Here is a 27,476-nt window from a genome sequence, read left to right as displayed (position 1 = left end):
TAATAAACATTTGCTTTCATCTGTTCTTAAGATTTATTTTGAGGGCGGCAGGGTCCCTCTTCCCCTGCAGTGCTTTTGTTCAAGCCTGTTAGTTGGCAAACTGAATGCACATTTGCTTTTTGACTGAGTGGCCTTGCTACGAGGGCAGAAAATCTCCGTCCATTCTTTCTTAGTTGTTTGTGGGTTAATGTATTTGTAGGGGAAAAAATTGCTTGCTCATCCCATCTCTTCCCAACTTGGGTAATTGTTGGGAGCCAATTGTTGGAAATCAGAGATGTCCGTCCTTTTCAGTAACTGGGGTTTCCCTTCCATCACCATCAATGCTGCTCTTACCCGTATCTCCTCCAGTGCCCGCACATCTGCCCTCCCCTCTCCCCCACCCCCGACATAACAGGGCCAGGGTTCCCCTTGTCCTAATTTACCACCCCATGAGCCTCCACATCCAGCAGATTATTCTCCACAACTTCCGCCACCTCCAGCGGGATCCTAGCACCACTTCTTCCCCTCACCCCCCTCTCTGCTTTCTGCAGGGACTGCTCTCTCCCCGACTTGCTTGTCCACTCGTCCCTCCCCACCGATAACCCCCTGGCACTTATGCCTGCAACTGCACTAATTGCTACACCTGTCCCAACACCTTCTCCCTCACCACCATTCAGGGCCCCAGACAATCCTTCCAGGTGAGGCAGCGCTTCGCCTGTGTGTCCAAGGGTGTCATTTATTGCATAAAGTGCTCCCAGTGCGGCCTGCTCTACATCGGTGAGACCCAACGGAGATTGGGTGACCGCTTCGTCGAGCACCTTCGCTTCGTCCACTGCAACAGCCAGGACTCCCAGTGGCCACCCACTTCAATTCCACATCCCACTTTTGATGTGTCTATCCATGGCCTCCTCCACTGCATCGTTGAGGCCAGATGCAGGTTGGAGGAACAACACCTCGTATTCCACTTTGGGAGTCTCCAACCTGATGGCCTCAACGTCGATTTCTCTAACTTCCAGTACCACCGCCCCCCCCCCCCCCCCACTCCTTATTCCTGTGGCTTCCTTCCCTTGCCTTGATGACCTGCCCATCTCCCCTCTTCCATCCTTTATTCCATGGTCCACTGCCCTCTCCTACCGGATTCCTCCTCCTTCAGCCCTTTTCTACCTATCACCTCAGTTTATTACATCTTTCCCCTCCCCACCCACCTCCCTTCCCCCTCTCACCTAGACTCGTCGATCACCTGGACTCACCTATCGCCTGCCTGTGTGTGCTCCTCTCCCTCCCCCCACCTTCGTATTCTGGCTTCTGCCCTCTTCCAGTTCTGATAAAGGGTCTTGGCCCAAAACATGGACTGTATATTTCTCTCCATGGATGCTGCCTGACCTGCTGAGTTCCTCCAGCATTTTGTGTGTGTTGCTCCAGATTCCAGCATCTGCAGAATTTCTTGTGTCTCTGTCAATTGTTGGAAGCAGTGGGGAAACAGTGTACTACAAAAAGCCATTACTTCTGACCAGATACTTTTTGGCTGAGAATTCTGCGAAGCCCAAGTTCAATGACCAAGACAAAGGTTGTCTGAGATACTTAAAATCAAGTATAGCCATTATATTCAATTGCAAGTTGGACAGCTTAATTAAAATGGATGAACTGACATTGTAGTTGATAGGACTTTGTTTTATTACAACTATGTTACTGGTAGCTTGCCACTTGTCATCTGACAACTGATCAGCTCTTATGCTGCAATGGTAGTTTTGATTTGTGCGTAATGAAGGGATCTTGTCTGCTTACTGTAGTTGTTTTCTGATGGATGATTTGAGACCAACTACAGATTGCACAGATGAAGTGTCTTGACCCGAGACATTGACTGTCCATTTCCCTCCATTGATGCTGCCTGACCCGCTGAGTTCCTCTAGCTTTTTGTGTATTGCTACAGATTGCACAGAGACTGTTTCAGTTCGACAGCAAGAAAAATTGCTGACTGGCTTTTGCATAGTCTGCTCACCAGGATAGTCTGTTCACAAGGATCAAATGAATTTGCAGTCATCATTTTTATTTATGGAAACAGCAAGCTAAGACTTAAGAAATATATAGGTCATTATTGATGTGCTTTTTTTTTGTCTAAGTAAAGCTAGTTGTTCAGACTAATTTCTCTTGATAAGGATTGCCTTTGGACTGAAATACTTTGGATGATCTAATATACAGTGTGAGAATGGTATTGCGACCACTGACTACAAATTAGTATCCCTTAGACTGAAGGAATGCAAGTGAGAAATGAAACTGAACCTGAGAGAATACAGGTGATCTCCGTGTTTTCTTTTGGGGGGGGGGGGGGGGGTGGAATGGTTTACATTCCTAGAAAGTGGTCCACATAGTGATATTCCATAATGGAAAGCTGCGTCATCTGTGCACATCAAGAAACGTAGGTTGAAAATAAATTTTTTTGTTTATTTATTTACTTTGTTTTTAAACATAAGTTTCGTTAAAGGTGAATTTTTATTCTGTGTCCTGGATTTTTTGGGAGTGATTTGTGAATTCTGTAAGGGCGAATTTCCGTTACCTGAACTGCCAGAATGTGGAGGTCACCTGTATATATAAAAAAATGTATTTGATACGAGTTCAACTAACAGGGTGTATTTGAATACATCATTTCAAAATATAAAGATAATCTGTCCTGGTTTGCCAAATAGCTTTCTAATTGTCTCAGAACTGCACATTGTCAAGACTCCTGTCTTTATCAGAAATCCAAAGTGATAGCTGATGTCCATTCAGACTCGTGTAATCAGTGGATTTGATTTCTAAACAGCTATGTTCTTTCTACTTCTATGAGTAGTGGAATTCACATTATTTAAAAATAAAGAAAGGATTACGTTCAAAGCCATAATGACCTGGATTTTCCTGGTAAATGCTGACTTTCAGCAAGGATGGTTAGCATTTCTTGGGTAAATGCCAGTGACTGTCGAACCTCCTAAGCAATTGAGCCCACGGAATGTAGTAGCAGAGCAGGAGTGTGCTGGGATTCTCCTGCTTTTACGCTATGGAATCTTTTCTGAGGTCCTGCACCAGGTTAGATTGGCACAGAATCTGAAATCCCCCTCCTTCCCCCCTCCCCCCCTTTCCCCCGCTCCCCCGCTCCCCCCTCCCTTCCCCTTTGTAATGGATTGTAGATTTGCAGAGACAGAAAAGGCATGTAAGAAAGACAATGTTATGGTGCTCGTGGGATATTTCTATATGCAAGTAGATTGTGAAAATCAGGTTGGCACTGGATCCCAAGAGAAGGAATGCCTACGGGATGGCTTTTTAAGAGCAGCTTATGGTTCAGTCCACTAGGGAAAAGGAAATTCTGGATTTGGTGTTGTGCAATGAATCAGGGAGCTTAAGGTAAAGGAACCCTTTAGGAGGAAATGATCATAATATGATGGAATTTACCCTGAAGTTTGAGAGGGAGAAGCTAAAATCGGATGTATCGGTATTACAGTTGAGTAATGGTAACTACAGAGGCATGAGAGAGGAGCTGGCCAAAGTTGATTGTAAGGAAACCCTAGCAGGGATGGCAATAGAGCAGCAATGGCAGGAGTTTCTGGGAGTAATTCGGAAGATGCAGGATCATTTCATCCCAAAGAAGTAGAAGCATTCTTAAGGGAGGATGAGGCAACCATGGCTGAAAAGGGAAGTCAAAGACAGCATAAAAGCAAAAGAGAGGGCATACAATATTGCAAAAATTAGCTAGAAGCCAGAGGATTGAGAAGCTTTTAAAAACCAACAGAAAGCAACTAAAAAAGCAATAAGGGGAGAAAAGATGAAATATGAAGGTAAGCTGGCCAATAATATAAAAGTGGATACCAAAAGTTTTTTCAGATATACAAAGAATAAAAGAGAGGCAAGAGTGGACATCAGACCACTGGAAAATGACGCTGGAGTAGTAGGAATGGGAAACAAAGAGATGGCGGACAAACTGAATAAGTTTTTTGCATCAGTCTTCACTGTGGAAGACACCAGTAACGTGCTAGAAATTTGAGAGAGTCGGGGGCAGAGGTGAGTGTAGTCACTATTACTAAGGGGAAGGTGCTTGGGAAGCTGAAAGGTCTGAAGGTGGATAAGTCACCTGGACCAGATGGACTACACCCTAGGGTTCTGAAAGAGGTAGCTGAAGAGATTGTGAAGGCATTTGTAGTGATCTTTCAAGAATCACTAGAGTCAGGAATGGTTCCAGAGGACTGGAAAATTGCAAATGTCACTCCACCCTTTAAGAAGGGAGGGAGGCAAAAGGCAGGAATTTATAGGCCAGTTAGCCTGACTTCAGTGGTTGGTAAGATGTTAAAGTCAATTATTAAGGATGAGGTTTCAGGGTACTTGGAAGCACATGATAAAATAGGCCGAAGTCAGCACGATTTCCTTAAGGGGAAACCTTGCCTGACAAATCTGTTGGAATTCTTTGTGGAACTAACAGATAGGATAGACAAAGGAGAGTCAGTGGATGTTCTTCATTTGGATTTTCAGAAGGCCTTTGATGAGGTGCCGCACATGAGGCTGCTAAACAAGATAGGAGCCCATGGTATTACAGGAAAGGTACTAGCATGGATAGAAGATTGGCTGACTGGCAGAAGGCAAAGAGTGGGAATAACGGGGACCTTTTCGGTTGGCTGCTGGTGACTAGTAGTATTCCTCAGGGTTTGGTGTTGGGTCTGCTACTTTTCAGGTTATATGTTAATGATCTGGATGATGGAATTGATGGCTTTGTGGCCAAGTTTGCAGAGGATACAAAGATAGGTGAAGGGGCAGTGTTGAGGTAGCAAGGAGTCTGCAGAAGGACTTGAACAGATTGGGAGAATAGGTAAAGAAATGGCAGATGGAATACAGCGTAGGGAAGTGTATGGTCATGCACTTTGGTAGAAGGAATAAAGGCGTAGACTATTTTCTAAATGGGAGAGAATTCAGAAATTGAAGATGCGAAGGGACTTGGGAGTCCTAGTGCAGGATTTCCTAAAGGTTAAGTTGCAGGTTGAGTCGGTAGTAAGGAAGGCAAATGCAATGTTAGCCTTCATTTCCAGAGGACTAGAATATAAAAGCAAGGATGTAATGCTGAGGCTTTATAAAGCATTGCTCAGACCACATTTGGAGCATTGCGAGCAATTTTGGGCCCCATATCTAAGGAAGGATGTGCTGGTGTTTAAGCTAATTTGCAAGGGGGATGGGAACCGGAGGGGTAGGTCAGTGGAAGGAGTAAAGTCAGATCTAGCATATAGAGAGGCTTTGAGGAAAGAGAAGCAGAATATAGGGTAGAAAGGTGGATGAGCTAAAGTGCATTTACTTAAATGCAAGAAGTATCAGGAATAAGGATGATGAACTAAGAGCTTGGATAAATACGTGGAACTATGATATTGTGGCTCTTGCAGAGACTTGGCTGTCACCAGAGCAGGAATGGATACTGAATATTCCTGGATTTCAGTGTTTTAAAAGGGATAGGGAGGAGGGGGAGAAGAGGAGGAGGGGTGGCGTTACTGGTCAGGGATACTATTACAGCTGCAGAAAGGGTGGATAATGTAGAAGGATCCTCTCTAGAGTCAGTATGGGTGGAAGTTAGGAACAAGAAAGGAGCAGTTACTCTACTGGGAGTCTTCTATAGGCCCCCCGGTAGCAGCAAGGATACTGAGGAGCAGATTGGGATGCAGATTTTGGAAAGGTGCAAGAATAACAGGGTTATCATCATGGGAGACTTCAACTTCCCAAATATTGATTGGCACCTGCTTAGTACCAAAGTTTAGACAGGGCAGAGTTTGTTAAGTGTGTTCAGGATGGATTCCTGTCACAGTATGTTGACAGGCCAACTAGAGGGAATGCCATATTAGATCTAGTATTAGGTAAAGAACTGGGTCAGGTGACATCTCTCAGTGGGTGAGCATTTGGGGGACAGTGACCACCGCTCCCTAACCTTTAGCATTGTCATGGACAAGGATAGGAGCAAAGAGGACAGGAAGATATTTTAATTGGGGAAGGGCAAATTATGAGGCTATAAGGCTAGAACTTGCGAGTGTGAATTGGGATGTCATTTTTGAAGGGAAATGTACTATGGAGATGTGGTCGTTGTTCAGGGATCTCTTGCAGGATGTTAGGGATAAATTTGTCCCGGTGAGGCAGAGAAGGAATGGCAGGGTGGAGGAATCATGGGTGACAAGAGAGGTGGAACAACTAGTTAGGAAGAAGGCAGCAGCATACATAAGGTTTAGGAAGCAAGGATCAGGTAGGTCTCTTGAGGAATATAGGGTAGCAAGGAAGGCACTTCAGAGGGGGCTGAGGAGAGCAAGAAGAGGACATGAAAAGGCCTTGGCGAGTAGGGTTAAGGAAAATCCCAAGGCTTTTTTCACTTATGTGAAGAGCAGAAGGATGACGAGAGTGAAGGTAGGACCGATTAGAGACAAAGGTGGGAAGATGTGCCTGGAAGCTGTGGAAGTGAGTGAGGTCCTCAATGAATACTTCTCTTCAGTATTCACCAAGGAGAGGGGCCTTGATGACGCTGAGGACAGTGTTGGTAAGGTTCCATGTAGATATCAAGAGGGAGGATGTGTTGGAGCTGTTAGACAATATTTGACAGATAAGTCCCTGGGGCCTGATGGAATATTCCCCAGGTGCTCCGTGAGGCGAGGGAGGAGATTGCTGAACCATTGGTTAGGATCTTCGTCCTCGTTGTCCACGGGAATAGTACTGGAGGATTGGAGGGTGGCAAATGTTGTCCCCTTATTCAAAAAAGGAAGTAGGGATAGTCCAGGGAATTATAGACCAGTGAGCCTTACATCTGTGGTGGGCAAGCTGTTGGAAAAGATTCTTAGAGATAGGATCTACGGGCATTTAGAGAATCATGGTCTGATCAGGGACAGCCAGCATGGCTTTGTGAAGGGTAGATCATGTCTCACAAGCCTGATAGGGTTCTTTGAGGAGGTGACCAGGAAGATTGATGAGGGTAGTGCAGTAGATGTGGTCTCCATGGATTTTAGTAAGGCATTTGACAAGGTTCCACATGGTAGGCTTCTTCGGAAGGTCAGAGGGCATTGGATCCAGGGAGTCTCGGCCATGTGGATTCAGAATTGGTTTGCCTGTAGAAAGCAGAGGGTTGTGGTGGAGGGAGTGCATTCAGATTGGAGGGCTGTGACAAGCAGTGTCCCACAAGAATTGGTTCTGGGACCTCTACTTTTTGTGATTTTTATTAATGACGTGGATGAGGGGGTAGAAGAGTGGGTTGGCAAGTTTGCAGACGACACAAAGGTTGGTGGTGGTGTGGATAGTGTGGAGGACTGTCAAAGATTGCAGAGGGACATTGATAGGATGCAGAGCTGGGCTGAGAAGTGGCAGATGGCGTTCAATCCAGAGAAGTGTGAAGTTGTACACTTTGGAAGGATAAACTCCAAGGCGGAGTACAAAGTTAATGGCAGGATTCTGGGCAGTGTGGAGGAGTAGAGGGATCTGGGGGTTCGTATCCACAGATCCCTGAAAGTTGCCTGACAGGTGGATAGGGTGGTTAATAAAGCTCATGAGATGTTAGCATTCATAAGTAGTAGGATCGAGTTTAAGAGCCACGAGGTAATGATGCAGCTCTACAAGACTCTGGTTAGACCACACTTAGAGTACTGTGTCCAGTTCTGGTCGCCTCATTATAGGAAGGATGTGGAAGTGTTGGAAAGGGTGCGGAGGAGATTTACCAGGATGCTGCCTGGTTTAGAGAGTACGCATTATGAGGAGAGACTAAGGGAGCTAGGGCTTTACTCTTTGGAGAGGAGGAGGATGAGAGGAGACATGATAGAGGTATACAAAATATTAAGAGGAATAGATAGAGTAGACAGCCAATGCCTCTTTCCCAGGGCACCAATGCTCAATACAAGAGGGCATGGCTTTAAAGTAATGGGTGGGAAGTTCAAGGGAGATATCAGAGGGAGGTTTTTTACCCAGAGAGTGGTTGGGGCATGGAATGCGCTGCATGGGGCAGTAGTGGAGGCAGGTACATAGGTCAAATTCAAGAGATTGCTAGATATGCATATGGAGGAATTTAAAATAGAGGGATATGTGGGAGGAAGGGGTTAGATAGTTTTTAGGCAAGGTTTAAAGGTCGGCACAACATGGTGGGCCAAAGGGCCTGTATTATGCTGTACCTTCTATAATTCTATGAATTTCTAAGGAAGGATGTGCTGGTGTTGGAGAGGGTCCAGAGGAGGTTTACAAGAATGATCCCAGGAACGAAAGGGTTAACATATGAGGAGTGTTTGACGGCTCTGGGCCTGTACCCGCTGGAGTTCAGAGGAATGAGGGAGATCTCATTGAAACCTCCTGAATATTGAAAGGCCTGGATGGAGTGGATGTGGAGAGGATGCTTCCAGTATGGGAGAGTCTAGGACCAGAGGACAGCCTCAGAATAAAAGGATGTTCCTTTGGAACTGAGACGAGGAGAAATTTCTTAAGCCAGAGGGTGGTGAATCTGTGGAATTCATTGCCACAGACAGCTGTGGAGGCCAAGTCATTGGGTATATTTAAAGCAGAGGTTGAAGGGTTCTTGATTAGTAAGGGCATCAAAGGTTATGTGGAGAAGGCAGGAGAATGGGGTTGAGAGGGAAAAATAAATCAGCCATGATCAAATGGCAGAGCAGACTCGATGGGCCAAATGGCTTAATTCTGCTCCTTGGTCTTATGGAAGAATAATGTAAATTCCATATTAAAATTACTTTTTGAATGGTTTTATTAAATTTTAATTTCTCTAATTTTTAAGCTTTTGAAATTTTTTGAATGCTAAACTTTCAGAAACTTTTTTAAGGTTCTACACAAAAGACACTGGAGGAACTTGGCAGGTCAGGCAGAATCTATGGAGGGAAATGGACATTCGACATTTTGGGTCAAGACCCTTCACTTGAGTCCAGATGTAGGGTCTCGACACAAAATGTTGACTGTCCATTTCCCTCCCTAGATGCTCTCTGACCCACTGAGTTCCTCTGGTGTCTTTTGTGTTTCTCCAGATTCCAGCATCTACGGTCTCTTGTGTCTCCATTTTTTAAAGCCCTGACAACACTACCAGTGGGTCAGGGATTATGTGAATGAGAGTCATTCTGGTCCACCCCTGTCACTCCATTATGTAATCTGAGGCCCTGCTGCTGCATAACTCCAGGACTGTTGGGGCAAGCTAAGTTTGGGGAAATAGAGGTGGCAAAATCTGAACTGTTAAAACATTCTTATTTCATGTTTACTGAAATATATCAGACTTCATTTCTGTTTCTCTTATGTTGATTTGACTTGAGTAACTGAACAGATTGAAGCAGGCAAGTTTTGTTAGAATTTCAGTGTTTGTTAAACCTAACTGATTCTTATTCCAGTACCTTAACTTGTTCAATGTCATTGTTTTTTATTCAGTTATAAGGTGTGGGCATTACTGGTGTCCCCAGCCCTTGAACCATGATACTTGCAGGGGAATTCAGAGGGCAGTTAAGATTCAACCATGGGTTAATGCACTAATCATTTCTGGGAGCAAAAGTGGAGCCAAATGACCCAAACTGACTTGTTCAACATTTGGTGATGAATTCAAGAGACATTTCGTACAGATCTCTCTATGTTAGGAAAACCAGGCAGCATCCGTGGAGATAAGCGGGTGATAACCTTTCAGGTCAGAACCCTGAAAGTTGACCACCTGCTTTTCTCCACGGATGCTACCTGGCCTGCTGAGTTCCTCTAGCATCAGAGTGTTTTTCATCTAGATTCCAACATCTGCGGTCCTTTGTTTCTCTCAATGTTATTTTCCCTTTGTACTTCAAATTTTGATGTGGCTTTTTTCCATGGAGATATTTCAGATGAGACATGTAACCCATTAGTTGGTTTCATGTAAAGATTGTATTCATTCTTCTAATCGTATTTAACAATGTAGGGCAGACCATATTAAAAGAAGAAAAATATTTATGTAAACATGTTCTGAAGAACTGTACATGAAAAAGATACTTTTTCTAGTGAAATATAGAAAATCTGGGAGCCAATTTGTCCACAACAAACTCTCTCAAATAACATTGTGATCAATGACTTATTGTCTTTAATATCCGTCTTATTTCTCTAAAAGCCCTATCCCCTTCCCCAACAACGTAGAACATTTACACTGCTGAAGGATACTATTTGGCCCATTCTTCATGTACTGGTTGGAAAAGTGCTACCCAGTCCACTCCCACCATCCAGCACCAGGTCCGTAGCAGTGCAGGTCATGGATCTTAAAGTGCATGTCCCAAGTATATTTTAAATGTAATGTGTGCTTCTGCCTTTACAGCCCTTTCTGGCAATGTTTCAAATCCCTAGTACCTCTTGGGAATTTTTTTTCTCCTCCTCTCTCTTCTAACCTTCTACCAGATTACTTTGAAACTATATCCTGTTAAGGGAAGTGGGTCCTTCCTATTTACTCTATTTTGTACACCTCAGTTTACCTCTATTTCAAAGAAGATGCCCCTTGCTTGGCCAATCTTTCCTCATAGCTACAATTTTTCAGTTGTGACAACAAACCCAAATCACAGTGCACCCTCCAGTGGAATCACCTCTTTCCTGTAATGTGACCAGAATGGTATGCATTGCAAGTTTGACCACACATTGTGCATTTTCACTGCTGGTTAATATCTGCACTTGAAGCATTGTTTTGTACTATGAAATGAAATCTGTAGTTTGCTTTTTTTGATTAAACATTGTCACATTTATGCTTGTTTTGTGCTCCTTAGTGTTATAAGGAGATCCAATTTAAATTGTATGTTTACTTTCTTACCACTGGGGGATGCTGTTGACTTCACTAAAAACCTACTCTGCATCCAAATGGCTTTGAGCTGGTTGGCATTCTGATATTGTGCTGAATGACGTCTAGCTGATTGTAGCTCTTTATTCTTGGTGAATCTACCCAGTCAGCAAGTAGAATCAAATAGATAAATGCACATGAGACGAAGCCTGAATATCAAAACTGACCTTGGAATGTTCAAGATCTCACTTTGTTACATTTTGAACATTTATCTTTTTTTCTCTCTCGGAGGCTGAAGGATTATCTATTGCGATTGTTTCAAACAGTTGATGAGTGAAGAAGCTTACATTGTTTCCATGTTCATGGATCATTCTATTCAATTTCTATGCTGTATTTGGGCAATTTGAGCTAAAAGTTGTGGGCTCAAATGTCTTCCCAGAGACTTGGGCATGTAAGCTAGACTGATTCACTGCAGTACTGCATTTATAAAGATGTCGTGTTCCAGAAGAGCATTAAACTGAGGTCCTGTTTACCTGCTTGGGAAGAAATAAAAGGTTTGTAGTGGAAAACAACTCCAGGCCAATGCTTATCTTTCAGCTAATATTACATAACTGATCATTTATCACTTTCATGTTTGTGGGACTTTGCGACTGTTGCAGAGTTTGCTGTCATGTTTGCCCAGCAATCACACTAAAAAAAATATAAAGGACATCCTGAAGATGTAAAAGGCATTGTGTAAATGCAGGTACTTTAATATTTTCTCTCAAGGAGGAAGTGATGATTCATCTTGCCTTATCTTGGACTTTTGTTTAAATTGGCAATATAGTCAAGTCTTCTAAAAGAACTAATGAGTTGGGAGCAAAAGACTGGCACATTCTGAGGACATGAAACTTGTATAGGCAAAAGATCTCTCGCTTACTTTTTTTCATATCTCTAATTGTTTCATCACCAGCATTGAACTTGGCTGTCTTGTCTCTTTAATTTTCTTTAAACTTTAAACATCACCAATAGCCAGTTCTGGTCCAACCATGTAGATGCCACGGCCAAGAAAGCTCACCAGCGCCTCTACTTCCTCAAGAGGCTCAAGAAATTTGGCAAGTCCCCTCTGACAGTCATCGACTTTTATTGATGCACCACAGAAAGCATCCTATCTGGATGCATCATGGCTTGGTACAGCAACTGCTCTGCCCGGCACCGCAAGAAACTGCAGAAAGTTGTGGACACAGCCCAGCACGTCATGGAAACCAGCCTTCCCTCCATGGACTCTGTCTATACCTCTCGCTGCCTTGGTGAAGCAGCCAGCATAATCAAAGACCCCACCAACCCGGGTCATTCTCTCTTCTCCCCTCTCCCATCAGGCAGACGGTACAGGAGCCTGAGGGCACATACCACTAGGCTCAAGGATGGCTTCTATCCCACTGTGATAAGACTATTGAACAGTTCCCTTATACGATGAGATGGACTCTTGACCTCACAGTCTACCTTGTTCGACCTTGCACCTTATTGTCCACCTGCAATGCACTTCCCTGTAGCTGTGATACTTTGCTCTGTATTCTTTTATTGTTTTTACCCTGTACTACCTCAATGCACTGTGTAATGAATTGATCTGTACGAACGGTATGCAAGACATGTTTTTCACTGTACTTCGGTACAAGTGACAATAATAAACCAATAGCAATAAACTCCATTTCTTTATTCATTTATCAGTTGTGAGTTATGTATCTTTCTAACTTCCCACTTAATTTCTCTTTTGAGACCTACTTGGAGTTCCCACTATCAATCCATAAAATGCCCATGTTTGATTCCACTTTGAACATAGAACAGTACAGCACAGTGTGAGCCCTTCAGCCCATGATGTTATGCCGACCTATATAAACCTAACCCACAATCAATCTAACCCTTCCCTCCTACACAGCCCATAACCCTCCATTTTTCTTACATCCATGTGCCTATCCAAGAGTCTCTTAAGTGTTCCTATTGTATCAGCCTCTACCACCACCTCCGGCAGTGCGTTTCAGGCACCCACCACTCTCTGACATCTTCACTAAACTTTCCTTCACTCACCTTAAACCGGTTTCCTCTGGTATTGGCCATTGCCACCCCATGAAAAAGGTGCTGGCTGTCCACTCTGTCTATCCCTCTCATAATCTTTAACACCTCTATCAAGTCGCCTCTCATCTTGTGTTGCTCCGAAGAGAAAAGCCTGGTCTTGCTCAACGTTTCCTCATTGGACGTGTTCTCTAATCCAGGCAGCATCCTGGTAAATCTCCTCTGCACCCTCTCTAATGCTTCCACATCCTTTCTATAATGAGACTTTGCTGAAACTTCTTGATGCAGCGCAGTGTTTATATATTTTGTTATACCATGTTTAAATCTATAGTTTGATTTCAGCCTTTAGTTTGATTGCAGTCCCACATTCAAAATCGAGACATCCCACATGATTGTAAGAATAATAAGCTACCCTCTATGGCATTTGATTGACTTGATTACCTTTTCATCTTGCTCCATGGTTCCTTTTATAATCCAATTGCATGGTGCCACCAGTGCTTGACTCCACTCCTGCCAATGTACTCAGCATAACTTCAGTTTACAAACAGTGCAGTGCCCTAGCTTAATCCCAGCTGCGTGCTGAGTTTGCCCTTGGTAGGCATGATGTCAGCTTCTGTATATTTGATAGACTCTACCTTGAATAATATCCTTGACTGTGACTACAGCTATGGTATATGTCTGCCATCTAATACTGGATCTTGGATCAACAAGCTTTTTCTCCAACTTGATATTAACAAGACCATGGTTTTCGAGCATGATATCCTATTTGATTGGTAACATAGTTTCAGGTATGTTTGTTAATATGGATGCATTAGTAGGTGGAAGTTGTTTTCCTCAGTGGTTGAGTTTAGAAGGCCTCCTTCCTCTGGATATATGTTCAACCATCTCCAGGTAAGAGCAGTCCAGTTAGTTGCACTCTTCTGTCTTCTCCCACTAGCCCTGAAATTAAAGCCAGGGACTCTTTGAAATCAAATAAATTAAACCAAACTACATTCTGCCACCTTTTAAATTGCTTGGTGAAACATAGATTTATTTTAATACTTTATTTCTTGTTAATTCTTTACATTTTATTTTGTTTTTTTAGCAATTAAAACAACAACGTGACAAACTGAAGCAGTACCAAAAAAGGATTGGTATTCAACTAGAAAAGGAGCGGGAGCTTGCGCGGCAGTTGCTACATGCTGGCAAGAGAGAGTGGGTATTGCTGGATTTCTAGAAGTTTAATTATTTGTTAAAATTTAGTAATTAAACTGGGTAATTTTTCACAGTGCCTAACGTCAGTCTTGTGGTGGCTTATTACCATATTTATCTCAGAAAAGATACTATAATCCTTGGATTGCAAATCTTCACTATTTCTTCCTTTTAAATTGATTAAATTCCTTTTCTCACACAAGAACAAGAGGAGGCAATTCACTTCCTGAATTGGAAAAAATCCACCCCTATCCATTTGAACTTTTGATTCAACCTAACCTTCACAGGTTTTTGGAGGAGATACTAAGATCTGTATGAGGCACTTCTACACCTTTGAACAGCCAAGTTCTAGTCTTGGATTTATGGCTCCTTATTCTGGACACTCCTTGCCAAAACCTTTAATGATCTCAAACACTGCATTTAGATTACTCACTGGAAAGTAGGCGATTAGGAGTCAAGGTTTAGACTATTCATCATTTTCTCAAAGTTTAATCCTTCTGAATTGTAGCATTATTCTGGTGCACCTCTTTTCAAGACCCACATCATCACAAATGGAATGTACACAACCAAATGTAGTATTCAAGCCAAAGTCCTTCCTAGAACTTTGAGCAGCTGAGATGCATTGAACATTGTACCTTTTACAAACCCATGCTGGCTTTGTTGGAGCAGCTCATGTTAGTTCATATGCTCGGTCAACGCTTGTGTCAGTTTACCTTTGAAGATTTGTCCTCAAAAGTACGTGAGCCGAGCTCTCCTGAGCTTTAGTATCTGATTTCTCAAAAATAAGTGCAGATAAAGAAGCCTAATTGGTTGATTTAGATCATCCTTTATTGGATGATGTGTAACTTTGATAGTGACCTTTATATGTAACTGATGCCCTCATCGTTACAGATAGTAAAAATTATTGGCTGTTGTTTGGGGTATCAGTCAAGCAGGTTGCCTGTCCAGGATGGTGTGGAGCTTCCTGAGTTGTTAGAGCTACACTCATCCAGGCAGGTGTAGAATAGGTTGATGAGCTAGAGGTCAAGTAGGTCTTCCCCTTCATGTTGGCTCATTCACCACCTGCAGCAAATGTCTGAAAACTATGTGCATGTGACTTGTCAGCTCAGTCAGTATTGCTGCTACTTGTGATGATGAATTTTGAATCCCCACCCCTCTCCCAATCTAGCACACATTTTATGCCTGAGTCACTCTGGTTGCTTCTTCCAGGAAATAGCAACCTTTAGCATTCACCCTCAGCAATGGTCAGAGCTTATAAGGATTCAGTTGATGTATTTTCAATACAAGTTAGTTCATAATCCAGATGTTCCAATAAGTGTAAAGATTTCTAAAAAAATATGCCGGGAGGGATCATGACAAACTTACTTTGTTGCACATTTAAAGTCAAAACTGCTAAACTGGCATCATTTTGGAGTTGAATGCTGCCCATAAAAAAATCTTTTGTTTCTCAGGAAAGCCAAGCTCCTGCTCAAGAAAAAAAGATATCAGGAGCAACTTCTTGATAAAACTGAAGTTCAGATTAGTAATCTTGAACAAATGGTAAGGAATTTTTTTGGTTCCATTAACACGGGCAATAAATGCAACAGATCATGAAAGTAAAAATAACTTGTTGGTGTGCTCTTGATTTAAGCACAGTAAGGTTTAAGTAGTTAAAATCTGGCTGGGGATATCTTCTCTACAATGAGTAGATACATCCTATTCCTATTCAGTAAGGGGGCCAATACAAAAGCACCCATAATTTGGCACTTGCTCAGAATGGCTATTATGGGAAATGGAAAACAGTCACACTGATGCAGTGAAGCACTTCATTGGAATGCAGTGGAGAGAGAATGCTTTCCCAGGACACAGGAAAGTGCATCAAATTGTGATGTAGATTTATCCAGGGAATGTCAATAAAGAGTAATAATAGAAAATGCTGGAAAAACTCAGTAGGTCAGGCAATATCTATGAAAAGGGAAACTGAGTTAATGTTTCAGGTAGAAGACCCTTCAATAGAACTTGACCTGAAACATTAACTGTTTCTCCTTCCACAGATGCTGTCTTGACTTGCACTGCAAGATCCTTTAAATAAAAATTGGTGGAGTTATTTGAGGAAGTTTGTCAAAGAATTCCGTAGGACATAGACCAGCTAGAAATATGGGCAGAGAAATGACAGGTGGAGCTTAATCCAGACAAGTGTGATGTGTTGCACTTTGGAAGGTCAAATGCACAAGGGAGGTATACAGTAAATGGCAGAATCCATAAGAGCATTGATATACAGAGGGATCTTGGAGTGCAAGTCCATAGCTCTCTGAAAGGGGCAACACAGACAGATAGGGTGGTAAGGGAGATGTATGGCATACTTGCCTTCATCGGTCAGGATGTTTATGAAAACCACAGTGTCATGTTGCAGGCTTTGGTTAGGCCACATTTGGAGTATTATATGCAGTTCTGGTTGCCACATTACAAGAAGGATGTAGAGGATTTGGAGAGGGTGCAGAAAAGCTTCAGGATGTTGCCTGGATTGGAGAGTATTAGCTATGAGAAGGTGTTAAACGGACTTGATTGCTATCTCGGAAGTGTCAGAGGCTGAAGGGGCGACCTGATAGAAGTATATAAAATAACGAGAGACATAGATAGGGTAGATAGTCATTTTCCCAGGGTGGAAATGTCAAATACTAGAGGGCATAGCTTTAAGGTGAGGGGGGGAATCTTTAAGATTTACAAAGCAAGTTTTTATTTACACAGAGAGCAGTAGGTGCGTGGAATGCACTGCCAGGGGAAGTGGTGGAGGCAGATGCAATAGCAGTGTTCAATATTTAGACAGGCACATGGACATGCAGGGAATGGACGGATGTAGATGTGCAGGCAGATAGGATTAGTTTAGGTTGGCATAAGTGGTTGGCACAACATTGTGGGTGGATGGGCCTGTTCCTGCACTGTTTTATGTTCTATGTTTTTCTAGCATTTACTGTTTTTAGTTCAGATTTCTAGCATCTGCAGTTTTTGATTTTTTTTCAATATCGGTGCTGAATGTTGGAAATAAGTTGTATAACAGTAATGTTCTTCACCTTCAGTAGCATGTGAACAGAAAAGATGGTTTGTCCTTAAAGTTGGAACTGAATTTGTTGCTTGATGGTTAGGAAAAAATATTTTCCATTTTAGTTGTCTGATGGTGAGCTGATATTCCCTGCCCACTTAATTTCTGCCTCTTTTCTGCCTTTTCCAATACAAATCCAGCTGTGATGAATAAAACCTGTCCCATTTTTAGTATGAAAGTAATGCATTTTTCCTGTTTTAAAGGTTCAAGACATTGAATTTGCTCAAATAGAAATGAAAGTTATAGAAGGTCTGAAAATTGGAAATGATTGTCTTAAGAAAATGCATGAGGTATGTATGTTGAAATTATTGTTCTAATTGGTGAATTTTAAATTTCTTGGAGGCACTAAAAATAATTGCCTTTTTTGGGTAGCAATAATGTACAAGTTCCAAAACTGGCTCCAACCACAGTTATTGAATTTGTTCCTATTTTAGGTTATGTCTATTGAAGAAGTAGAACGAATAATGGATGAAACCCAAGAAGCTGTTGAATACCAGCGGGTGAGAAATATGCTGCCAAAACTATATTAATGCATGAATATATAGAACTAAAACAAAAACAATCTAAGGTTATCAAATGTGCTCTGAACAACATGGCTTGTTCTTATTTCAGCAAATTGATGAAATTTTAGCTGGTGGTTTGTCTCAAGATGATGAAGATGCCATTCTGGCGGAGTTAGATGCCATCACTCAGGTGAGGACAATAATTTATCTAATTATTCAATGAGTAACATCTGAAGATTGGCATTCTTTCACCACAGAACCTGCCTTCCTCTAATTTTCATTAATTTATTCTTAGTAAATGGACACTTAAATGATGAATTGTTAATATTCAATACTGAAGTTCACACTGAAATTAAGGTTAACCCAAGATATTGATCTAGATTTTGTGTCTGAATAACGGTGAGGCTAACAGCCATTCCCAGAGCACATGAGGTGAATGTGGAAATCTACAAACAATGTTTATCTGGGACCTTGCTAAAAGAACTGGAATTGGTACGTGTGTGAGAGAATGTAGTTGCATTCTTGCCCACTAGCTACCCATTAAATCCACCAGAGAAAGGTAGGCCTAGCATATTCAAGTGCAAGTGGATTTTTCAATAGCCTTAAATCTTATGTCACATAACTGTTCTGGCACAGGTATTTTCCAACTCTGTCTCTGCTTCTCCTGTTGTATTTTGTTCAATTCCTTTGGTTTAATTTTTGATCTTTCAGAATTCAATGTTGTAAATTTTTCCTGTTCTTGTTTCTGTGTGATGTGTATATTTTGTTACTTTCTTGGTGTGTCACTTTGTCACTTCCTATACATAATTTTACAACCAATTGAACTTCCTACTTTATGTCGCGGATTCTTCAATCAGGTTGAGCAGGCATGCTGTTGTTTCCTGCCGACACACCACAGATCTGCTTTAGGGAGCCCCAAAGGATCAGACTTCCCAATAATGGGTAGTTAGCTGTTTTATACCTTCCAAGGTTTGGGCAGCTGTAAACATATTGAACAGCACTGTTCATTTCCTCCAGACCACAATAGTTTCACACTTTCCTTTCTAACTTTGTCTCCCTTCAAATGAGAGTTGCTCTGTTAGAAAAATATCAGTGATTTTATTAATTCTTTGCAGTAAACATTTGAATTTCAAAACAGTGCTCTGACATCTGTTTCTAATAGAAAATAATGTTGGGGCTATCGGGAAGGATTGGAACCTCATAGGGAATTCAGGAAGAGGAGAGACAAAGCAGGAAGTGGAAGTTAGAAAAATAGCAAGCAGGCAGCAGAAAGGAAAGCAAGCAGCAAATGGGTCAAAGTGCAAAAAAAAATTAAATGGCTAAATTAAAGGTGGTATATCTAATTGAGGCATTTGCAACAAGTTAAATGAATTAGTGAAGCACATAGAAATAAGTAGGCATGGTCTAATTGGCAAAATGGAAGTGTGTCCACAGGGTGACCAAAACTGGGAGCTGAATGTTCAAAGGTGTTTGGGTTTGGGAAGGACAAACAAAAAGGATAAGGTGGTGTAGTGTTATTAATTAGTTAGGAGATCAGTGCAGTGATGAGTAATGATCTTGGCTTGCCAGATCATAATGTAGAATTGGAATCAATTTGATTCAAGCTAAGAAATAGCAAAGTGCAGAAAATATTGGAAGGAGTTGTGTGTATACCACCAAATAGTGGGCATGGTATAAATTGGGGAAGCAGAATTGTGTGTACCAGGGGTAAAGCAGTAATCATAAGGGGTCTAATCTACATATAGATTGGTTAAGTCAAATTAATGAGCTTCAGGCCAAATTTGTAGAATGTATGCAAGATGGGCTCTAGATGAGACTGTTGAGGAAATGACTAGGGAGAAGGCTGTTTTAGATCTTGTTTTGTGCAATGCAAGAGGGTTAATTGATAAAGTTGTTGTGAAGGGATCTTTATGAAAGAGTGACCATAACATTACAACAGGTTTACATTGAGTTTAAAAGTGATGTAATTCAAACTGAAACTAGGGTCTTAAAATGTAACAGGGGATCTGTGAAGGTATGAGAGGAGAGTTGGCTGTGGTTGATTGGGAAAATGTATTGAAAGGTTTGATGGTAGACGGGCAATGGCTAGAAGAATAATGCAAAAATTGCAGAAGTAAATCCTTTGGGGCACAAAAACCCAAAAGAGAAAACAATTCCTCCATGAAGCCAACATCAGGAATTAAAGATGACATAAACTGAAAGGAAGTTGCCAGAAATAACAGCACAAGAATTGGGAGCATTTTAGAACTTGACAAAGGAGGATCAAGAAATTGATTTTAAAAGAAGGCAAGATAGAATCTCGGAAAAGATTGGTGAGAGACATAAACATGGACAGTTAGTGCATCTGTAAGATAAGATACCTTTATTAGTCACATGTACGTCAAAACACAGTGAAATGCATCTTTTGCGTAGAGTGTTCTGGGAGCAGCCCGCAAGTGTCGCCACACTTCTGGCACCAACATAGCACGCCCATAACTCCTAACCCGTATGTCTTTATGGAATGTGGGAGGAAACCAGAGCACCTGGAGGAAACACACGCAGTCACGTGGAGAACATACAAACTCCTTACAGACAGTGGCCAGAATTGTACCCGGGTCGCTGGTGCTGTAATAGCACCATGCTAACCGCTACCAACACTACTGTGCCTGCCCCAGCACTACTGTGCCTGTATGTAAATGTGGGTCCCCTATAGACAGATGGTTTAATTTATGATGGGGAGTAATGAAATGGATTAAATGTTGCCTGACTTCATGGGAGAAAACCAATAGTCCTGCTAGAAGGATGAGAGGACCAAGGCTCCAATGAGAATGAGGAAATGAAAGAAATAATTATTAGTCAAAAAAAAAAGTGCGAGAAAAGTTGGTAAACTTGAAAACCAGTAAATGCCATGGACCTGAAGCTCTATATCCCAAAATTTTGAAAAAGGTGGTTGTAGAGATAGAGGATGCTCTGGTTGTCATTCTCCAAAATTCTACAGAATCTGGAATTGTTCCTGTGTTGGAGGGTACCAAATATGACTCTCACTTTGTAAGAAGGGAGAGAGACGGACAGACCAACCTGTGAGGCTAATGTCAGTACTAGGGAAAATGCTGGAATCTATCATGAAGAATATAGTAGAACACCTTGAAAAGATTAATAGGATTGAGCATAGTTAGCATGGATTTATGAAGAGATTTTCACATTTGACTAATCTGCTAGAGTTCTTTGAGGATGTGGTTAGTTGAAGAGATAAGGAGGACACAGTAGATGAAATGTATTTGGACTCTCAGAAGGTTTTCGATATGGTTCCACACAGGAGGTTGGAGCAACAAGGTTAGAGCACGTGATATAATATTTGGATTTGGTTAAAGGCCAGAAAGCAAAGAGTGGGAATAAAGGGTCCTTCTCAGGTTGGCAGGCTGTGACTAGTGGAGTACTGCAGAGCGTGGGCTCCTGCTGTTCACAATCTATAGCAATGATTTGGCTCATTGGACCAAATTCACATTTAGCTGTAGAATTTTAAACTGCAAGATTGTGAGTGTGGACGAGAATGTAAAGAGGCTTCAGGGGATAGGGACATGCTGAATGAATAGGTGACCTCAGATTTTTCTACCTTATGTTCCATCTGTTGAATATTATAACAGAAAAGATTCACAAGGATATTACTGGAACTGGAGGGCTTGAGTTACAAGGAGAGGCTCAGTAGGCTGGGACTTCTTTCCCTGGAGTGCAGGTGGTTGATGGGTGACCTTGTAGAGGTATATTAAATCATAAGGGGAGTGAATAAAGTAGATGATCATGGTCTTTTTTTCCCTGGTAGGGGACTCTGAAACTAGAGGATGTGGATTTCAGGTGAGGGGGAAAAATTTAAGAGAGACCCAAGGGGCAACTTTTTCATACAGAGGGTGGTGCGTATATGTAACAAGCTTCCAGAGGAAGCTGTAGAGGCGGGTACAATTACAATGTTTAAAAGACGTTTGGACAGGTTGTGATTAGAAAAAGTCATGAGAGATATGGGCCAAATGCAGGCAAATGAAACTAGTTCAAACATATATCTTGGTCAGGATGGATGTGTGGGCTGACAGGCCTGTTTCCATGCTCTATAACTCTTATGACTCTACAAGTGGAAAAATGAGGTCATACACTTCAATGTATAAAACAGAAAGGTAGGGTATTTTTAAAAAGGTGAGAGTTTAGGTAATATAAATATTCAAATGGACTTGGGCGTGCTTATACATAAGTGATTGAAAGCCAGTTTGTAGGTGCAACAGATGTTCAGGAGGGCAAATTATATGTTCACCTTTATTATGAGAGGGTTTGAATACGAAAGTAAGGAAATCTCACTGCAGTTGCTTAAGACCAGACCTTGAGTTTGGCACACAGTTTTGGCCTCCATGCCAAATGTGTTTGCTGCAGAGGGAAAGATCCACTTCACTGGTTCCAGGGATGGTGGTTTGCCACATGGGGAAAGATTGAGTAGGCTAGGCCTGTAATCTCTAGAGTTTTGAAGAAAGAGGGGAGATTTAATTGGAACTTACAAAATTCTTACAGGGTTTGATAGGCTAGATGCAGGCAGGATGATTCCCCTGGCTCAGGTGTTTAGAACCAAGGATGGCAGTCTCAGAATTAAGGGCAGGCTGTTCAGAGCTGAGGTGAGGAGAAATTTCTTCATTCAGAGGATGAGGATTCTTTAGAATTCTCCACCCCAGAGGGCTGTGGAGACTCGGGCATTGAATTCATTAAAAACTGAGATCAATGAATTTCTGGATATTAAGGGAATCGAGGGTTATGGAGATGGTGCAGGAAGAGGGTGCTAGGGCAGAAGATCACCCATGAGTTGATGAATGGAAAAGCAGGCTCTTCCTGCTCCAAACTCTTACGTTCTTCTGTTTCACCTTTTCAGGAAGCCATCGAACTTCCAGAAGTTCCTGCAGAAGCACTACCAAGTATTCCTGCAAGTGAAAAAGGTACCCTTGAGATTTCTAACCAAACTAAATTCTGTTTATAAGAAGTCATTCCACACTCTGACTTTTAGAAACCTTCAGTGGTTTGTTTGGATATCTTAAACGGTAGGTTTTTTGTTTTAGGTATACAATGAAAGTTATATGACCAGCAAATGTATTTAGTTGTGTGTAATATTCTGATAGAAAATTGATGTAACTTGGCTTTATATCTAACATCCTTTTAAATTTATTGTGGCTCTAAATATAGTTGTAGCTGTAGTTCTGGAAACTGCCTGATTTTGTTTTCTTGTTGTATTCTGTTGTGACTATTTGAATAGACTATAATATATTAAAGTAATAGTGTAGTGCCACACTGAGATCTTTATGTACAAACAGTTCAACATCATCAGGCCAGGGGCAGATAGTGTTGTTAAACTCATGAACCATTGTTGCTGGCAGAAATGTATTGCTTGCCATTTGCTTTGTGGTATTACCACCCTGCTACCACACCATTTGAAAGGCATTTAATTCCATGAATCTTCTGCATTTGAACTGAAGAAAGCTCTGCTTACCACAGAAGCAAATCATGTGCATTCTAATTTAAGTAACTTTTCATAATGTTAATTATTGTCAGTGGTTCTCCTTCATTAGTCTAATTATTCAAAGTGTGGCATCATTTATTCAGATTTCAACCTTTTTCATCTCTCAGTCCAATATTTTTATAGTATTGTACTACAGTGCAGGAAGAAGCCATTCAGCCCATCAAGTTTGCACCAGCTCTTTCACAGGATAATTAAGTTTCACTTCACATATTTCTTCACAAATATCCTTAATTTTTTCTCTCAAGTATTTATCTAATTTTCTTTAGAAAACTGTTTAATCTGTATCCATCATTTGAAAGTGATGATTTGAAAATTGAAAATGATCATTTGAAAGATGTCATACATCTATGACATTGTTGTCATCCGCCATCTGGTATCTTGACAGATAAACTAAATCCATATTTCCATTTTTCCTTGAGACATAGAAGATGGCTATTTCAGCCCACTGAGTCTATGGCAGCTCTCAGCAAACCTATTCAGCACTAATTTTCCCTGCAATCTATTCTCTCCATGTTCCCATCAACTTCACCCCCACCCACGCCCCTACGCTATTACTGCCAGAGGCAATTTCCATTGGCTCGTTAGCCTACCAAAAGGCACATCTTTGAGAAGTGGGAGAAAGCTACATGGTCACCTGCAAACTCCACACAGGCAGCACCAGAGGCTGGGATTGTTAGAGTTGAGGAAGCAGCTCTACTACCTTTACTACTGTGCCGCCCAAATTGAGTCAGTCAAACTTGTTAAAATCTTTTGTTCTCCTTCATTAATCTAACTGACTCTTCAATTTTATGTTATTATTTTCAAAAAGCTTCCAACAACTAATGTTAAATTAACTGGCTTATTTTTTTTTCTTCAGAGTATAATTGCATTCCCTTAGGCTTTTGTTATCATTCTGTTATATGATAAAGGTACCAGATTTTGGTCAGCAAATCTGCAGATTTCTATCCTTCCTTTCCTTCACTTCTTGGGATGCATGTCTGGGTGAATGTGGAACTACAGTACATGTAATACTGTTGGTCCATTCTGGTACCTCTTTATTTTTGTCTCCTTCCAGTGTTCTGACAGTTTTGCCATTTACCATTGCTTTGGTAGATATGTATTCCTCAGTAAATGCTATTGATCACCTCCTCAACAACCTTAACGTGTCCATAAAGCAGCAAAGCCACCACACCATTTATTTCTTCTTTTAATCAATTTGCCCACTCTTACTTTGTACTTCCTCCATCTTTTGCAATGTTCATTTCTCTGTCCTTCATTCTGCTGGAGGTGCTCTGTTTCCATTGCTACCAATATTATCAGCTTGTGCGTTAAACTTGAAAAGCAGCTGTGCAACAGCCAATTAAGTTCCCTGCCTTAATGGCCAACGTTTATCTGAAATATTACCCACTTTTATGTGGACAAAATACATCTCGTAGGAACTATTGAGTGAACAGTGCCATTTCGTGAGATCTGATTTTGGATGCCAGCTTTTAAATAACCAAGGTTGGTAAGTGAATAGTACCCCAGAACCCAGTATGTTCCTTTTTCAAGTGAAATTAGGAAGTTGTCACATGCATGGGTTCAGTCGATAAGCTTTTGTGAGATCTAATAGTAATCTATTTTTGGTTTAAGAGGAGCAGAAGGTTTTTTTTAATGTGTTAACTCAGTGCAGTGTGAGGTAGATTGAGTTTCTCAACTTCTTTACAATGCATCTCCGGAAGAAAGAACAATAATGGATCAGTAACTTGAGTGACCAAAGATGACAAAAGCAAATTAAATGTAAATTTACACAGAAATTGTATAACATAAAATACTTGACTCTATTCTCTGCTTGTAATGTTGAGTTAACTTTTAGTGTGTACGGTTTTCCACAAGTAGGCTCATAACTCTCAGCGCTTCAAAATAATCAATGAAGATTGTTGAATATTTGTCAATTTTTGATTGTTAAATTCCACTACATAAATATGGCTTGGTATATTACTAAATATGTGTAGTTCTACCAAGAAATACTTGAACACTGGGTTTTAATTCACTGGATTGCTGGGACAGGAGTTGGAACTGATACGTTGATGCAGGACAGAATGCTTTTACGATTGGAGCATGTCCCTTTGCTATACGGTGGTAAGGAGCTGTTTCCTGGTCTTCAACTAGGAGAAGTTAGTATTGACCTAGGATTTAAAAGTTCAGGGTCAGTAGATGTAGAGTTTAAAATATTTGTGTTCCTTCATAAATCATTTTATTGAGGACTTAACATTTTATTTGTTTCTCAAACAGACAAAGAACCAGTTAAAAACCTGCAGAAACAAGTGATGGTGGCAGCTTCGTAACTGAAATTTGTACTCTTCAGTGACGTATGTCTTCAATGTGTTTTCTAGAGTTGATCATGATTCACAATCCCGTTTTGAGGGTTGGAAAGTTCAGCTCTACACACTTATAAGAAGAACCTTTTTTTATTCTCGTGGAATTATTTACTTTTTAAAAATGCAGGCTCCATGTTTACTTCCTTTTACATTTGTATTTTTAAAAAAATTCCAAAAATGAGTAGTGCTTCAGAACTTGAAGAATCAGAATCCATAATCAGCATTCCTAAATGGGATCTCTTGTCAATCAAAGCCGGCATGCAATTCTTTGGTACCTGCTCATGTCTAATATTTGGAATGGTTTAAGTCTGCACTGATATAGTAATGTAGTGAATAAGTAAGGTGACAAACATCTGCCTATAAAACATGAATTTTTTGAATATTTCAATAATTCTGTTGAGTAGAACAGAAAGGAAAACAGCCCCTGAGAAGAGTTCACTCGGTAGAGTTGCTGGAGATGCAGCAGATTCGGCATTGATGGTATGATTACTGTAAATATTGTCCTTTTAACATTCTCTGACATGAAACAGTTTGACTTATATTTAAGATGGCTTGTACCGAAGATTTTTAATTTATGGGACTTGAGCAGAATTGCAAAATGCTGTTGTCTCCAGAATCTCCATACAAGAGCCTAAATTGAACATCCTGGAGCATTGTAATGAAATCCTCTCCATATATTACTTTGGGCTAAGTGTAATTATAGATTTCTAAATGGAAGGAATTGAAATAACAGTTACAAAACTTAATCGAGTTTTCATATGGTTTCCACTGTAGTTATCCATTTAACAAAGAATCACTCACATGCATACCTTGGATCTACAGTGCAATTCCATCATGTACTTTCCTTTTTTAAAACAAAATCGCTCAGTGGTCCTGGATTTGGAAGGATTTATATTTATTTAAAAAAACAGATAATGATTTTTTTTTGAGCTGCTAGCCAAGCTGTCAATGTTCCGTTTCATAATCATGTTTAAAAACTAAACATTTTATTTTAACTTGATTTCCTTGAGCACCAAACGGAATAGTTTTGTATCTCGTGGATAGATTGTTTCTTGACTTGTACTTTCTGCATTGATCAGTATTCTCAGTTCAATTTTTTCACTTGGAGAATCTATTCAAAAAAAACTACCTCCCGAAATGATGTCATTCAATTTTGCCCTAAGTGTTCAAATTCCCTTTGTGCATAATGTCTTATTGCTAAATATTTTGTCCTGCCATTAAATAAGCCTTTAAATGGAGGTAAAATTGTAATTGGCTAAATGGCAAACACCAGATGAAACGGCACCATTGAGGCACATAATCATGCATGAGCCATAAGTGGATGTGAGGTAGATAACATGAAGCAAGCTGTCCCTATGGAAGGCAGCTGGAGGTTATCATGGTCAAAGTGCCGGGTGTGTGCCTCACTGGCGCATATGGTGAAAGGTGATCATTACAAACTGAGACACAAATTGGTAAAATTACTTCTATATTTTTTAATTCTGTAGTCGATGAGGTAAGCTTGCTTTCATACCAAAAATCTTTTCTTTATACAAATTTTGAATATCATAGTTTGAATGAAAATTGTCACAGCACCCAACTTATAAACTGGGCATGTATTCAGCAGTATACCTACTTGATCTCGTGTATGGAAAGGATCTTTTTGAGTTGTGCTCCAGCTGAACTTTGCAGATCAAAATGTAAATTTCTATCAAGGTTGATTTTAACACCTGTGGCAAATGCCTTATTTGGGTGTTATGACTTTTTCTTCTACCGTGCTTTAAAATGTTCAGATGCAAACCCCTTTGACCTCTGTAATTTCTACAAATTGTCTTTGATATTGCAAAGTAGAATAAAAGAATTTAACCATGATTTTTTATTTCTTACAATTAAATGTGTTCTCTCAAATAAAAGATTAAGCACTCCTTTGCTTTAGTCATTCAGTGCAGGGCACATTCAGTTGGAAGGTGAAATGATGTTCTTGCATCCACTGCTGTTCAAAGCAACATTATTATATTTTCAGAGAAAGTTGTGGAAATTGCTGTCAGAATTGAAATGAGGGAAAATGTAAGGCTAATGTTCTTCAAATTACTGATGTACTCTAACT

The 27,476-nt window shown here is 40.8% G+C and overlaps 1 protein-coding gene across 1 annotated transcript in view; it reads left to right on the top strand.

Moving 5' to 3' along the window:
- The window catches only part of chmp6b (charged multivesicular body protein 6b), a 33,031-nt gene extending 5,790 nt beyond the window's left edge, over positions 1 to 27,241 (top strand). The window contains exons 2-8 of the mRNA XM_052032798.1: positions 13,839 to 13,948; positions 15,397 to 15,484; positions 17,228 to 17,314; positions 17,459 to 17,524; positions 17,637 to 17,717; positions 22,410 to 22,473; positions 25,305 to 27,241. Of these exons, the coding sequence (XP_051888758.1) occupies positions 13,839 to 13,948; positions 15,397 to 15,484; positions 17,228 to 17,314; positions 17,459 to 17,524; positions 17,637 to 17,717; positions 22,410 to 22,473; positions 25,305 to 25,357 (549 nt within the window). The 3' untranslated portion in view covers positions 25,358 to 27,241. The remainder of the gene's footprint in view (positions 1 to 13,838; positions 13,949 to 15,396; positions 15,485 to 17,227; positions 17,315 to 17,458; positions 17,525 to 17,636; positions 17,718 to 22,409; positions 22,474 to 25,304) is intronic.
- The last annotated feature ends 235 nt before the right edge of the window (positions 27,242 to 27,476 follow it).

This window comes from Pristis pectinata, chromosome 18 (assembly GCF_009764475.1).
Source record: "Pristis pectinata isolate sPriPec2 chromosome 18, sPriPec2.1.pri, whole genome shotgun sequence".
NCBI lineage: Eukaryota > Metazoa > Chordata > Chondrichthyes > Rhinopristiformes > Pristidae > Pristis > Pristis pectinata.
This window is presented reverse-complemented; position numbering and strand designations above follow the sequence as displayed.